Source organism: Urocitellus parryii, chromosome 9, assembly GCF_045843805.1.
Source record: "Urocitellus parryii isolate mUroPar1 chromosome 9, mUroPar1.hap1, whole genome shotgun sequence".
In the NCBI taxonomy this organism is placed as follows: Eukaryota; Metazoa; Chordata; class Mammalia; order Rodentia; family Sciuridae; genus Urocitellus; species Urocitellus parryii.
Window position 1 is genome coordinate 33195500 of NC_135539.1, and position 16058 is coordinate 33211557.

The following is a 16058-nucleotide window of genomic DNA, read 5'->3' on the forward strand; positions in this document are numbered from 1 at the left end:
CAGCAGAAGGTGGTGTGGCCATCAGGGATGGGAGGCCTGGAAAAGGACGGGGGTAGAATTCATTGTACTCCTCTGTCCACTTGTGTATGTTCAAGTCTCCATAATAAAGTTTTATGTATTATGTTCACAACTAAACCCTGATGGGGTTCCAGAGCACTTAAAGGAAAGATCACCTAAGGCTTCCTATTTGATAACGCTTCTACTGCTCTGTCTTTATATCATAGAGAAAGACAAGCCCAAAGACAATGTAACCCAATATAACTGTTTCTAGATACTCGGGACCAGTCATGATAAAAGCCTATAGATAGTTAGGAGGGTAAGGGGAGAGACGTGTCTCCTACTGCTATGGTTGCTCAGTCTGCCTACTATGGAACCTATCAGTCCACACCCTTCATTCATTCCTCCAACAAACCTCTACCAAGAGTCTTTTAAGATAGGCACTGCTATTGGTTCTGAGAATACAGAAGTGAAAAAAACAGTCCCTGCACTCAGTTTATATTTTCATGCAGAAGAGAGATAACAAGATTATATTTATATATATATATATATGTATATATATGTGTGTGTACATATATATGTGTGTACATATATATGTGTGTACATATATATAGTACCTCAGATGGCAAGAAGCACTATGGAAAAATGAGGAAAAGCAGAGATTACTATTTTACAGGAATGAGCAGGAAACATGTTTTGATATTTTAATAATTCACACAAGCAATGATGGTGATTTGGTCCAGGGGGTTATGAAATACTAATACTTAAATGGTGATTACCATGTGCCAGGCACTATTCTAAACTCAGGCAATTCTACAATAACCTATGAAGTAGGTAACCATTTTAAAATGAAGAAACCAGGCAATGGAGAGGCCAAGTAACTTATCCAAGGTCATAACACTACCTGCTGATGCTCAGAGGGCACACTCTTCTACTCCATGAAGGGCAGAGGACGGGAGGAGGAAGCTGGCAGTGCCAGGACTTGCCAGCAGATGTGAGGTGGAGAATGAGGGAAAAGGGCCAAGGAGGAAACCTCCAGTCAGTTCTTTAATCCTGCTCTGAGAAGAGTGGATTTTCAAAAAAAAAATCACCCAACACTTAAGAAAACCTCTTAGGTAAAGGACAGAAACCAATATAAAAAGACATGAAGGGGTAAGACAAGAAAAAAAACTAAAACAAAATAACTATGATATTTTCAGAATTAAGAGGAGATACTACATGCAATGACAAGAGAGACACCATTTAAAAAGTAGGGTAGCCAGGTACAGTGGCATGCACCTGTTGGTACAGCGACTTGGGAGGCTGAGGTGGAGGATCACCTGAACCCAGGAGTGAGTCCAGCCTGGGCAAACAGTGTGACCCATCTCTAAATGAATGAATAAGTGAATGGAGGAAGCTCCTGGCAATTAAACATAATAGAAAAATTCACACAGTGGTACAGAGAGACAAAAAGATCAACAGAAGTAAAGCAGAGTCTCATTCTAAAAAATCCAACTGATAAGTTTTAGAAGGAAAGAATGAAGAAAAGGAAGAGGAGGCAATTCTCCCTAAAGGGGTATGTGTATGTAAACATAAATAAGAATTTTCCAGGGCTCTCAAGGTGCAAACGGCCTTCTGAGTGTCTATGTTAATGAATGTGATAAGTGGAAAGAGACACCTACCAAGGCACAGTATGAGAACTTTTCAGAATCTAGAGAAAAGTCTAAATGCTCCCAAGGAGAGGGTAAGAAGATGACATAGGAAAGGAATAGATCAAATGGCCTCTTATCTCTCAAAAGAACATAAAAGTCAGTGAGAGCACACCATTCAAAGCCCAGAACAGGGTCCAGAGGTTCCAGGACAGACCAGTCAAACACACCGGAACTTAGATCCCTGCCCAACATTATGGGATACATTAATGATGTGCACACAAAAATTAAAAAATGGTAACAAAGGGCAAATCCAGTGAAAACAAAAGATGTCAAAGAAACTTAAATCATCAGAAACACCATAGGGTCAACTGGGAATAGTATCTGTAGTCATAAAAATAAATAATAAACCTTAAATGATGAGAAGAAAGTTAATCAAAAACTCTGAAACGATTGAGCCAGGTCTGGTGGCACACACCTGTAATACTAGCAACTCTGAAGGCTGAAGTGGGAGGATTACAAGGTTGAGGCAACTTAGCGAGACCCTGTCTCAAAAAAAAATTTTTTAAAGGGCTGGGACATAGCCCAGTGGTAGAGTTCAATCCCCCACAAAACCTCAACAGAAAAGGGGAAGTACATATCCGTGTGTGAATGTATAAACCCTCTTCTTCCACAGTAGAAATTTAGTATTTAATTAAACCAAGAATGGTGCAAGCATGTAATTTAGCAATATGGCTAAAACAGCTGCAGGACACTGTGGCTGGGGATCAGGCAGAATCCTAATAGCCAGGACAGGGAGGGACAGTATGGGGAAAGGGGCTCACTCTTTTCATTATAAGCCCTGGAAAAGTATTTAACTTTTAAAACCATTTAATGCATTATTTGACAAATATTATAACTTTCAAAAGAGATAAGAGGATGGGAAGAAGGGAAAAGAAAAGAAATCCAAGGAGACAAAAAATATTTAAGGGATGTGACAAAGAAACAGCCGAACAAGAACGAGGATGGAGGGTGCTGCGGAGGCGACAGGGGCGCACTGCCCTGGAAGACAGAGGACGGCTGGCTTGCTTATTTATTAATTTATTGGTAGCAGGGATTGAATTCAGGTGCACTTAACCCCAGCTGTTTTTATTTACCTATTCATTTTTAAGTTTTGAGACAGGGTCTCGAGAAGTTGCTTAGAGCCTTACTAAGTTGCCAAGGCTGGTTTCGAACTTGAGAGGATGACCTTTTTAAAAGGGTCATGGAAAGAAATATGGTGATCAGTAGTAAAAGAACCATAAAATTATTCTATTAAAAAGTTATCCTTGATAACTAGGATAAGGTCATGTAGAAAACAGAGATTCAGTGAATTGTCATCTACTTACTACATAAGCAAGAGGAAGGGATGAGAGCCAGGGCAGCTGCTGCTGACCAAGCTCCAGAATGTTGCTAGAGCTTAGAAAGGAAGGGACAAAGCACCCAGATCAAGAAGCTGGTGTTAAGAAGCTGAGAAAGAAAAGGAAAATGGCATTAGCCTACTACTGCACATGCATAATTCCTACCTGCCTGTGGATCCAGAAAGAATACACAAAATACCTGCAGATGAGCACTGTTCCTGCGGATCACAGTAGTTAGCAGAATCTTAAAAAGGGGCCTAGCCGCCCCACCTTCTGCTCCAAAACACAGATAAATTGATGGTGTCTAAAAGATTTTCCATGTTTACAAAAGAATGTTTACATGTTTATGACTATGTTTCTTAAAAATCAGAAAAAATTCTTACCACTTTTAATTAAATGCTGTAATTTCATTTCATTGGTGGAAACTAAAGAGTTGTACATATGTAACAGCCAGGCATGGTAGCACACGCCTGTAATCCCAGTGACTCAGGAGGCTGAGGCAGAAGGATCAAAGTTCCAGACCAGCCTCAGCAAATTAGTAAGGCCCTAAGCAATTTAGCAAGACCCTGTCTCAAAATAAAAAATAAAATGGGCTGAGGATGTGGCTCAGTGGTTAAGCAACCTTGGGCTAAATTCCCAGTACCAAAAAATAAGATAAATAAATAAATAAAAATATATAATAATAATTATAAATATATACAAATGTGGTTTTTTAAACTTAATTATGGAGGTTAGCATTTGTTTTCAATTTTCAAAATGGACTCTTCTTTAATTCTTCAAGAATCAATTTATGACAGTTCAAAATTTCACCTCTATACTTCCAGACAATAACTAGAAAAATACATATCTAAAAGAGACTGATTGGAGTTAGGCTAAATATATCACACTAACAAGAGTGTCTTTAAAGTATGAGGTGGTTCCCCTGGAGGACTGTTTGCTAGGGTTCCTCATGCCAGAATTACCTGACTCTACCTGCCATATAGGATTGCACTGTTAACTTCACTGGTCTCCATTCCTCTACCTGTAAACTGGTATTTCAGCGTTAATGTTCTATGGACAAGGATTTACAATGCCAAAATTTTCTAAACCTACCAGGTGTCTTTTGGGCTAACACTGGATCTTTTATCAAAGTTAATTTTATTTTCCTTAAAGAAAACGAAGTTAAATTACAGATTTCTGGATTGCACTGCTACAGCAGCCCTCTGTAGAGTTCCCAGGGACTATTTTGGTAAGTTTGTTATTTTTCAGTGCTTTACTAGCAATCAGTACATGGGTGTTGCATTTTAATAACAGTCTGAAGTAAAAGTCAAGTGAGGCTCTGCTCAGTAACTGACAGGCTGTAACCTTGAGAAAGAACAGTTGCTGCCTACAGAGACCAGCTACTGGGCAGGTAGGAAGAGAAATCTCCTTTTCAAAGGAGCACAGGTATAATTTATTGAGGTTCTAAGGAAGAATCTGTAGTGAAACACTTAAAACTTAAATTTAGCAGCTAATCTTTTTTTTTTTCTTTTTTTTTGAGATGGGGTCCTGACAATGTTGCCCAGGTTTGTCTTAAACTCCTGGGCTCAAGCAATCCTCCTGCCTCAGCCTCCCAAGGAGCTAGGACCTCAGGCGCTCACCACTGCCCCCAGTTTTAGCACCTAATTTGAAAAATGCCCAAGAGATGATAATACATGAGTTTTGCAATAAAAAGCTGAAACTACAAAATTTTACAATTACTAGTTGGTTAAAAGGTCCTGACAATGTTGCCCAGGTTTGTCTTAAACTCCTGGGCTCAAGCAATCCTCCTGCCTCAGCCTCCCAAGGAGCTAGGACCTCAGGCGCTCACCACTGCCCCCAGTTTTAGCACCTAATTTGAAAAATGCCCAAGAGATGATAATACATGAGTTTTGCAATAAAAAGCTGAAACTACAAAATTTTACAATTACTAGTTGGTTAAAATAGATAGTTTAAACATGCAAACGAACTGCAAACTCATCCTCCTTTCTTAGAGATATACTTCACATAAATAAAGATTGTAGCCCAGCGTGGTGGTGCATGCCTGTAATCCCAGCGACTCAGGAGGCGAGGCAGGAGGATTGCAAGTTCAAGGCCAGCCTCAGCAATTTAGTAAGAGCCTGTCTCAAAATAAAAAAGGAAAAAGGGCTGGAGATATAGTTCAATGGTACAGTGTCCCTGGGTTCAACCTCTACTACTGAAAACAATAACAACAAAAAAGTTGAATTACAGTGTATCAAACTCAAGTCTCTTCTTCAACATGGCAAAAAATAGTCCATATTAAGGGAATGAACTTTGAACATGAATTTGAAAAGGGGAAAGGACATAGTCCTTTAAAATTAAACTGTAGTTGTATAACTTAAATAAGGACAACTTCTCTCTCAAGAAAATACTATCAGTGGACTGGGGCTGTGGCTCCGTGGTAGAGTGCTTGCCTAGCATGTGTGAGGCACTGGGTTCGAGTCTCAGCACACATATAAATAAATAAATGAAATAAAATATATTTTTTAAAAAAGAAAACACTAGCAGAGTTGCTTATAACTAAATTCTCTCACTCAAGGTATACATGTTGCTAAGAGTGTACTAGTGCATGAGCCTATGATGTTCTCAAACTCAACTGATTATATACTCATTACAATGTACCAGTTTCTGAGATAAATGGTTCACTTTTTTTTTAAGCTCATCATCAGAATATTTCACACATCAAAACATTCACAGCAAATACATCAAAATATAACTAGCTTTTTAAAAAGCACCTATTGAAAAACATGAAATAGGCTACAAATGCTAGCCTATATCAAAATAAATTAGCTTTGAAAAATAAACAATTTAAAGCAAAATGTTAACAACTGAGGGATGGGGGACCTTGACAGTCACCACGCACATAAACAGTCAGCGAGAAGTTAAGGATGTTGTTGTGTTACACCTGCTCTAACTGAACTTCCTGCATAGTACAAGGCCTCCTAACTCAAGCTGCAATGGACTGATGCCTGGCACATCTACCCCAGGAGATCCTCGGTCCATAGTGTCATCATCTACTGTCAAGCTCCCAGCTTCCAGTTTTTGGTATTTATACAGGATAGTTATAAAATGTACAGAGGCTATTATTCATATCAACTTCTTGAGGTCAAGCTGAAGTCAAAAAAAGACAGAAGTTACTTAGAGGTTACAGCACCTCTGCTTTTTCACAGAGGACTCTTCAGAGCAATGTCCAGGCATGATGATCAGCACTACCTAGCATTAATTTTAAATTTTAATTGTTTTTTTTTCTTTGAACATCCTTAGTTACACAAGTCGCAGGTTTCTATTAAATAAATGATATGACTTTATATCTAGAAAATACAGTATTTGTGTTGCAGAGGGCAAAGGGTGGGAGCAGAATAATAGAACAGAACTCTGATTCAAGTGGTTAGTCAGAATCCCAAGTCTATACTTTTGCAAATACCTACACAGTAGATGCTGATCCTGATACAAGCAATCCTGTTTTATAAAACATTCTTCCTCCTGAAGCAGTTACAACTGAAGCAACCTGGGGCTAGGTTTTACATCAAAACAAAAGGGTGCTTGCTGGCAGTAGTAAGGGTACAGGTGAAACAAGACTGACTGTAAATTTAAAACTGCTGATGCTGGGCAAAGGGGAAGTGAAGATTCACCATTTATTTTATTAATATATGTTTGACATTTTCCGTGATAAAAATGAAATGAAAAGCTCTGGAAACAGATGGAAACACATCCACAGCCCCTTGGGAACTTCCAGAGCCTTGCCTTCAGACATTTTTATCTGAACTTTGACCAATTAAAGGAGTTGCCTACAATCCCTTTAAAAGTATTCCAATGTTGAAAGACTTCCTAAAATAATCCTCTCTTGCTAAAGGTTTAGGCCAAAGAAGTTCCCCTTGCACTCTGAGGAATTTGGCTGTTTTGTGGTAAATCAAATCTACTTTTCATACATCTGCAGCTTTAAAAAGAAAAATAATATCCTACCAACATTATCATAATGCAATTAATACCACAAATGTGGTATTCAAAATATATGTGATGGTATTTAAAAGAATGCCAGGGAGAGAACATCAACAGATTTCTTGCAACTTGCCTGTCTCTAAGTGGTCCTTTGTCCCTACAAAATTGTTCCTCCCCCAGTACTAAAGAGTAGACAAAGGAAGCAGAAGATTAAAACTCAAAAATTATTTAAGTGTCCCAGGAGCATCGAGCAAACCCAGCACCCAGATCTTGGTTTACAATATCCTTCTCCAAACAAATGAACCAGGGCTCCCTGGAGAAATGGCTGATTCTAAGACTGGGGCAGGGAATATACAAGATGAGCCTGTCACTCCTTGTAATGCCAGAAAGTAAGGAAGTACTATCGTAAAAAGAGAAAAGAAAACAGAAGCCAAATGAAAGCGCTCCCAAGGGCCAAGGCTACTACAATTTGAGCAACAAAGTAAATAACACAGCATTGGATTACAAAGCCAATAAATATCCATGTGTCCAAATTGATATAAACAGAAGCTTGCATAAAGAAATAAAAAGGGGGAGAATAGTCAAATCTCCCATACAGAAGAATTCCAAATCATATCTGTAGTTACTTCCCCCTCGGGGTGGAACATTAACTCACACTGTGCAGTGTGCAAATGACAGTTTGGAGAGGGAGGAAAGCTGTCAAACTCCCCCTCAGCCAGGTGACCAGTGTCAGGTCATGCAGAAAGCATTTAGCACCCTTGACATTACAAGATGAGAAAGGCATTTTATCTTTGTGATCTTCCTCTCAAAACCTATAATCCCCACCTAATCATGAAAAACCATCAAAGAAGCTCAGTGGTGGGACACTACAAAACACCTGACCAACACACCTCAAAACTGTCAAGGTCATCAAAAGCAAGGAACAACTGGAGGAGCCCAAGGAGACAGGACTACTAAACATAATGAGGTATCCTGGAGGAGAAAAAGGACATGAGAAAGATACTCAAGTGGGGACTTCAGTTAATAATAATAATTAATAATGTTTCCTTAGTTATGACAAATGTACTACACTTAACGTAAGATGTTAACAATAGGGGAAATTGGGTAAGAGAAATACAGGAACACTCTGTGCTATCTCTGCAATTTTTCTATGTAAAAGTTTTCTCAAAGTTTATTGTATTTTTTAAAGACTACCAAAAATTTTATCAAAACAAAAACACAATAAATGGCCTCATTCCAAATGAAGGCTTTGACTGTTTGAAAAGTCACGTCTGCAGGAGAATGAGATGCTAACTTTCACCAACTCCTTCCAACACACCTGCACACTGCAGAACTCTTTTCTCCAGTACCATCTTCATCATCCTCACTTCTAAGTTCCAATTGGGCATCTATCACTAGTTACACACCATGCAAACACATTAGAAATACCAATGATATGAGACACTGTCCTTGCAATCCAGATAAAGAGACTTAAACAAAGACAGAAACGGTGGTTCATGCCGGTAATCCCAGTTACATGGACGGTCATAGCAGAAGAATCAGAAGTTCCAGGCCAGCCTGGGCACTTAGCAAGACCCTCTATCTCAGAACACAAAATAAAAAGGGCTGGGAAATGTAGCTCAGTGGTAAAGCACCCATGGATTTAATCCCCAATAATGAAAAAAAGAAACAATGATAATAAGTAGTGTTTTATTAAGCACAAGTGGTAGACTGGTACAATGACTCCAAACCCATCTGATCACACAGTCTAACAGTAAATTTTCCCTACTTCCATTCCATGTAAATTATCTACAAACCACTAAAACATGTCAGTGTACCAATGTATGTATTCTATACCTTAAAGAGTCACATAAGTTAAAATTTTAAAAGGATGAACTGAAGATAAATCAAAATCTAAACTGAACTATGTTCACCCAGCACCCATGCAATATCTTGTCCCACAGGTACAGACCCTAGAGTTCACCAGGGTAGCAATCTCTAAGGACCATTCCAGGACACAGAGCTCAGTAGGAAGCTGAGTCTATGAAGAAGTTAAAAAATAAAAAATCTGAACCTGGAAAAGAAAGAGAAGAGACAGGCATTCACAAATAGGGAGAATACATACAGAAATGGAGGATGGGAATTTGCACAGAATATTCTGCAAACTGTAAGCAGATCAATTTTGCTCTTAAGAAAAGTCATACAAGGTGGAGAATGGAAGCAGGAACGAGACACACTACTGCAGATTTGTAGATGCTATAATCTTCCCTGACCAAACTGGGGTTAGATACAGGGAGCCAGGGGCTACTGTGGCCATGACACATGGTCCACACATCTATTTGACCTGATGGTAACTGAAGTCTTTAAAAATATGAAAACAAACACATACTATATGGTAAAATAAAAATTGCCAAAAATGTCAAGTTTCAGGTTACCACCACCACCATCACCTCCAGTCCCAGGAAGTCAAGGGAACACAAGTCACTCTTGGTAGCTTTGGCGAGCAGAAGGCAAGCCCTAGAAGGGGCAAGTAGAATAAGAGGCATTCGCCTGTCAGGCTTCAGGCACCTGAGACATTTGGCATCAACAGTTCTCACTTTTCCCACTTGAATCACAATAAAATCAAATGAGCTTTGGGATTGCTGCACTGTGCTAACCTTTGCCAAGAAAACATTTTAAAAATACTCAGGTTATTTTTCTGATATGACTGTTTTCTGTAGCAAATAACTGTAATGCCAAGGCATGGTTCCAAGTTAGTCACTTACCACAATTTTAAAATACCTCACTTCAATATTTTTGCTCCACAGACACAATGATTTTACCATATTTCCCCAGCTTTCTCTTAAAATGGTATCTTCATATGAGGACTCAAAAAAAAAAAAAGAAAGAAAGAAAGTTGAGTCCTCATATGGAATCATAGCAACCCTAAATGTGGCAGTCTGTTCCAGACCAGAGAGGTCGGTCCAGCTTCTCCTCTCTACAATAACCCTTCCCTCACATCTTAGTAGCACATTAAAATTATGAAGAATAAAGCACAGTCAGTAGACTGCAAAAGTACACAATTTAAAAGGAGAGAAAAAGAAAAAAAAAACCCTAATCTTCCCAAAGGACATTTTCTCAGGGGAAAACGTCAGCCCTAGGCAAGTTCTTCCTCAGTCTCACTGCCTTTAGGGATGCTTAATGCAAATATGCAACTGTATCTGGGATCAAGGAAACTTAGATTGCTCTTGTACTTCTAAGTAAATTAAAACCAGAGACTGTTCACTCGCAAGAGCTTTAGTCATGCTGAAGCCTAAAAACAGGTTTATTATGAAAAAAAGCAGACTGATCTAGGTCATCCTAAAAATTTATAGCATAGTTTCTCAACTTTATATATTTCAAGAAGTAACAATATCAGCTTATACATCATATATAAATCAACCAGATTTATTTATTTATATTGGTCTCCATTCATCATATATCAATTTATTCTGAGAAACAAAGATTTCAAATCCAGTAAATTCTAGGCATTCCCTGTGAAATAGCTTAATCTCTGAAGTTATACCACCTGCCATTAGTCAATCCTATAACAACCCACCAAATTTACAAAAAAAAAAAAAATTGAAGTGTTTAAAAAATCTACATTACCAAGTACATAATGCTAACAGATATGGTGTCTCACTGCAAGACTATCCCACCCTCCCAACATCCCTTTATACAGTAAACATTCTTTTTAATAGTTGAGTGCTAAGAAGTCAGAAAAGCCCAGGAAACTGGCCCACAATCTTAAAGCCAGTGAAGCAGAAAAGGAAGACCTCACACCTAAGTCTAACTCCAAAGCCTAAGTTCTTTCTAGGACATCATGTTCCACCTAGGACTGGTTCACAGATTTACTCTCAACTGCACTGAAAAGTTATATTCTTTTTCTACATCCAGTTACAAGGACTTTTTTGAGGACTCATTTGTTTAACTGTTTCAGAACCCTGGACATCCCCTGTTTACATGACAATGTCTTTTTTATTATATGTACAGTTGTTATCTAAGTGACAAGGCCCACAGGGGACAGAGAGGGCCTAAGGACTCTCCAAATTTCAAGAATATTGCATGAACAATCAGCACATTGATATTAGCAAAACAGTAGGAATTTGGTAACTTCAATGCTGATCAGCTACGAAACTGGACAGACTTCCTTTTACTGTGCAGATGGGCATATTTACTAACACAAAAAAATATCATCAAGTAAAAGCAATTATAGCATCTCAACCTAAATCCGATTTCAAACCTTATAGCCATAAATCCTGAAAGAATTTGCTTGTTGAAAATTTTTATTTCTCAAAAATTATTAAAATAATCACAAAAACTCATACTTCAGAAAGCAATTCCTTTACTTATATAGAAATCTTTTTCCAGATAAAAGTCTGTTTAAAATGAAAACCAGGGTTTCACAAACTGTGTTTGTGGCTGAGTCCCACCGGCTTCACAGGCTTCCGTGAGGGCCTTTATCTGGAACTGCTAAAAGCTTCCTCTGTACTCTGTGACCTAATATGCCACAGAACAATAGAAGTGGGCTTCCCTGTCTAAGCACTATCCTAATATTAAAAAGAAAGTGGGGCTCAGAGGAATGCTTTCACATATACATGATCTTTCTTTATTTTGAATCCCAATTTATGATGTGAATCCCGGGAATCTTACAAAAGGCACCATCATGTTTTCCAGAGAAGAATTATGCGATAACCATGATCTGCAGGAAAAGACTGAAATATAATCTCAGTATAGTTATTTAACAGTGTATGAAAACAGTAGACTTTCTCCCTTTATGTAAGCTTCCAAGTGGGACCAGCAAGGTCTCAATCTACATAACAATAAGGGCCTTGCAGCAGAAATATTGGATTCTCAGGAAAAGAGGCTCCCAGACAGGGGCACAAGGGCATTCCATAGCCATGAAGAGGCCCAAAATAAAGTTCAACCAAGAAATGCCTTCTGATCTGAGGGTCAAGGGCAATCCACATATTTACACAGTTTTATTAAGATTCAATGAGTAAATACCTTTTCGACTTTCAAACCCAGAAATAACTCTGGATGACAAAGACACTTTGGAAAAATGAACTTCAATTTAAAAGATGAATTTTAGTTAACTGCCTCATTTGTTCCCCATACAAATAGGCTGACAAAGGATAAAACTCAAATATTTTTTTCAACCTATTTGTGATAAGCATACTTTTAACACTGCACCATTAAACTCTGCACTTTAGAAAGAATATGACCAAGGAAGCAAAAGACCCTATGCAATGGGTCTGTGCTTAATTGAGAAAAGTTAACCCTATTTTGGTTTGGCGAACAGGCCCCTAGATCATCAGAAGCTTGAGAGTTTCATTTTCAATGTTTAAGTGCTCTTTCACCTCCCATCTATGTTCAAGAGTTCTTCCAGAACTTGTGGTTGGGCTCAGCGGTAGAGCATTTGCTTCTACCCAGTGTGATCTTCAGTACCACATAAAAATAAACAAACAAGGGCTGGGGTTCTGGCTCAGCGGTAGAGCACTCACACGTGCAAGGCCCTGGGTTCGATCCTCAGCACCACATATAAATAAATAAAGTTATAAAAAAAAAAGGCTAACATGTACACTTTATAAAAAAAATAAACAAACAGGGGCTGGGGTTGGGGGTCAGCAGTAGCGCATTTGCCTGGCATGTGTGAGGCACTGGGTTTGATTCTCAGCACCACGTATAAATAAATAAAGGTCTATCAACAACTAAAAAAAAAAATTTTAAACAAATACATAAATAAACAAACAGAATAAAGGTATTGTGTCCACCTACAACTAAAAATGTTTAAAAAAAAAAAAGTTGTTCTTTTCTTAACCACAGCTCACTAATCGGGACTAGCTCAAAGGTTTTTTTATTCTTCTTGGTCTAAAACATCATGACCAAGAATCTATCCCAGTTCAGAATTAATAACCTCTTTTGGATGGAAAGACAAATGTCTGTGCATCTTTCCCACTGAATTTAACTCTAGGTACCTATTTTTCACATACCATACACCTTAACCACTTAACTCTAGGTACCTGTTTTTCATATACCATACACCTTAACCATATACCTTCTGGTCCAAGAACCAGAAAGAACAATCTGCAAAAGTTGCTATAAATTATCAAGTCCTTCCCTGTGCTTTATTTATGTCAAGATATGATATTTCTACTTACAGGTTCATTTTCCTGATTACTTTGTTTACAGTAACCCAACAAAACTCAGCTTTTATAATTTATGCCTGCATAAAATGGTAAAAGAATGGAATAAAAGACATGGGAAGAGGTGTAGAGTCAGACATATTTTTATAGGTTCCTATAAAGAACTTGTTTGCCAAAATGTACAAATATTCAACTAAGTGCAAAGTCTTCTGGAAGCTTCTTGAATTCCCTTGACATAAAAATACTCTGTATCCACCATCCTACTTCAGTGCTAATTGTGAATTTCAATAGCAATATCCTTAAATATCAACATCACTATCTTTCCACATAATCTTTTATAACTTCCCAGGTACTTTCTGAGACTTGTACCTGGGCTGCCTATACACTTTGGACAACACTCTTATGTACCAGAACACAAAATTCATCTTACAAAGATTTGCTCTAAGGTAATAGCAAAAATTTGGTGCTACTTTAAAAGTACAATGATACACTAACATTCAAAGGCACTCCTGGTGTAGCTCTGGAAGCAATTACATATAGTTTTCACTGTAGATTTATCTAACAAATTTGTCTTTACTGAAGGCAGAACTTCCACATTCAGCAGCCAATTAAAAATTATTCTAAAATAACTCCTGACTCAGGAGTAATATTCCATTAACCACTACAAGACTTGAAGAAAACTGAAAAAAAAAAAAAATCACACAAGCATAGAAATCTAAGACCTGGGTTTGCAGCTCCAACTACAATTTAGCTGTGTCACCTTGGGTAGGTCATTTGACCACCATTCTTCAACTGTAAGATGAAGAAATTGGACTCCATTTTATTTAAGGTTTCTTCCAACACTATTTTTTTAATCTATCAAATTTCAACTGCTCCTCATTGCAACAATAATCAGTAGACAAGCAAGGCAAGTTTGCCTAGATATTTTTCCTCCTTAAAAAAAAAAAAAAAAAAAAAGTCCAACTTGAAATGCTTTCTTGGGTTGAAGCTTTTTTTAGGATAATAAATCTCCAAAATGCAAACATGAAGAAAATGTGGAGGGGGGCGGAGAAAAAGGAAAATCACACGCTGTTAACGCTAAAATAGAAACTTCAATTACCCTAAGGCCAGTTTGTCAATAGTTATTCAAAATCTGCTACTCTAATCACTGGCTTCCTAAAATAGAAATATTATCGTTGTTTCCTTCTCATCCCCTGAGATTCATTCCAAATAAAAAGCACAGCGTCTAAAATCAATTTACAACTTCAGAACAAGTTGCAGGGAGGGAAGGAAACTCGGCACAGCTCGACAAGTCATTTGCATTTAAGTATGATGAAAGCTAAGAAATGGTTCTTACAATAAGATGTGAGAAATGCACAAGAGGCAGGTGACATCTGGGAAAGGAACAGAACTGTCGTGAAGGGAATAAGCTGGGGACCTTTAGGCAACAGGTCCAGAGCCGGTACCGGAGCCTAGTGGAGAGGGGTAGCTGGCTGCCACCTCTCCCGCCGCACTCCCCAGCCCCCACGGCACTGCCTCGCCCCCGCCCCCATCCCACGCCCCTGCGGCAGAAATCTCCCTCATCTTTAGCGTCCCCGGGCCTCCTGCCCTCCGCACGCCCTCTGATCCCTCCGCGCCGAGGCCAGACCCCGCCGACCCGCGGCCCCAGTCTCGCCGCAGCGGCCCCGCAGCCCCGCGCCCGCCGCGGCCCGCTCACCTGCACCTGTTTGCGGAAGTGGCGCGGCCCCGGCACTGCCGGCGGCCAGGAGCAGCAGCAGCAGCAGCAGCAGCAGCTGTAACGCAGGCGGCCCCGGCATCTCGCCCACGGCACAGCCCCCCGGGGCCGGCTCTCGGGTCGCCTTCCGTGGGTCGGTCCGTCCGCCAGTCAGTCGGTCCTGCCTCCCTCCGCTGCCTCAGAGACACCCGCGCCGGCTGCTCCTGGGCACACGTTGCTTCGGCCAAACCTCAGCCCGGCTCCTAGTCCGCACCCGCCGCTCCGGCCGCAGAAACACCATCCTGCCCGCCACTCTGCGCCGCCTGCGCCGCCTGCGCCGCCGCCGCCTCTCAACAGCAGCAACGGCAGCAACCCTGCGGAGCCGCGGGCCCGGGCAGCCGCGCTCCTGCCGCCATGATGGGCTGCGTCATGTGACGTAGCGCGGAGGCGGGTCGTCGTGACAGACAGCCCGACCAGCCATTCGTCAGTACATATCGGCCCTGGAGACCCCGCCCCTCACCCTGGAGGAGGTGGCGAGGTGGCCGCCGGTGCGCCCCCTGCAGACCGAGAAGTGCGTGGGCAGCAGGTAATACCGACAATTATTTTAAATTTAAAAATACAGGAAAATATAAAGAAGACGATAAAAATCCACGCAAAATTCATCCTGATTTTCCTCGGTATTTTGTGACACCAAAAAATAGGCCTGTTTTGTTTTCTGCCTTTTTTATTTGTCAAAGCCGTCTTAGGCTTTTCTCCTTAGGTTGACCTACACATCCTATCAGCCTTCTGAGCGCTTTGGGCTTTTTATTTCAATTCAACGAAAATTCATCACCCACTGACTCTGCTCCTGAGCTCAAGCTGTTCCTTCTGGCAGGAGAGCCCTTCCTGTCCCCTCTTGTCCACCTGGCAGAGACACTCTTCCTTTCATCTGTCAAGACACACCTGAAGTATGACTTCACGGAGGAAGGCTCCTTTCCTATTCCCGGGATGAATGACTGACATCTCCTAGAACCGTGAACCTGACGTCATCCTAACCCCACTGCCATGTTTTATTGTTCCTGTGACTGAAAGTTCCTTGAGGACAGGAACTGTGTCTGATTCAGCTGGGAGTTCCCCAGAGCAGGCACAGGACTTGGCTTGGAGTAGGGGCTCTTTAAAGAAATGGTGCCAGGTCCTGGTCCTGGGTGCCATGGAGAAGCATTCCCAGGTGAGGCCAGAGCCATAGTCTTGCAAAGAAAAATAAAGAAAGCACTTTCTAGGT

At 40.2% G+C, this 16058-nt stretch overlaps 1 protein-coding gene across 2 annotated transcripts in view; it reads right to left on the reverse strand.

Annotated features, from left to right (window-relative positions):
• Window positions 1-15208, reverse strand: part of Lmtk2 (lemur tyrosine kinase 2) — a 93962-nt gene extending 78754 nt beyond the window's left edge. Inside the window, exon 1 of one of the 2 annotated variants that reach the window (XM_026404128.2) lies at window positions 14807-15208. In XM_026404128.2, coding sequence (XP_026259913.2) covers window positions 14807-14900 — 94 coding nt within the window. In that variant the 5' untranslated portion in view covers window positions 14901-15208. Of the gene's footprint in view, window positions 1-14800 lie in introns of both variants that reach the window. The other variant, XM_026404127.2, reaches the window with a different exon arrangement.
• Between the last annotated feature and the right edge of the window lie 850 nt (window positions 15209-16058).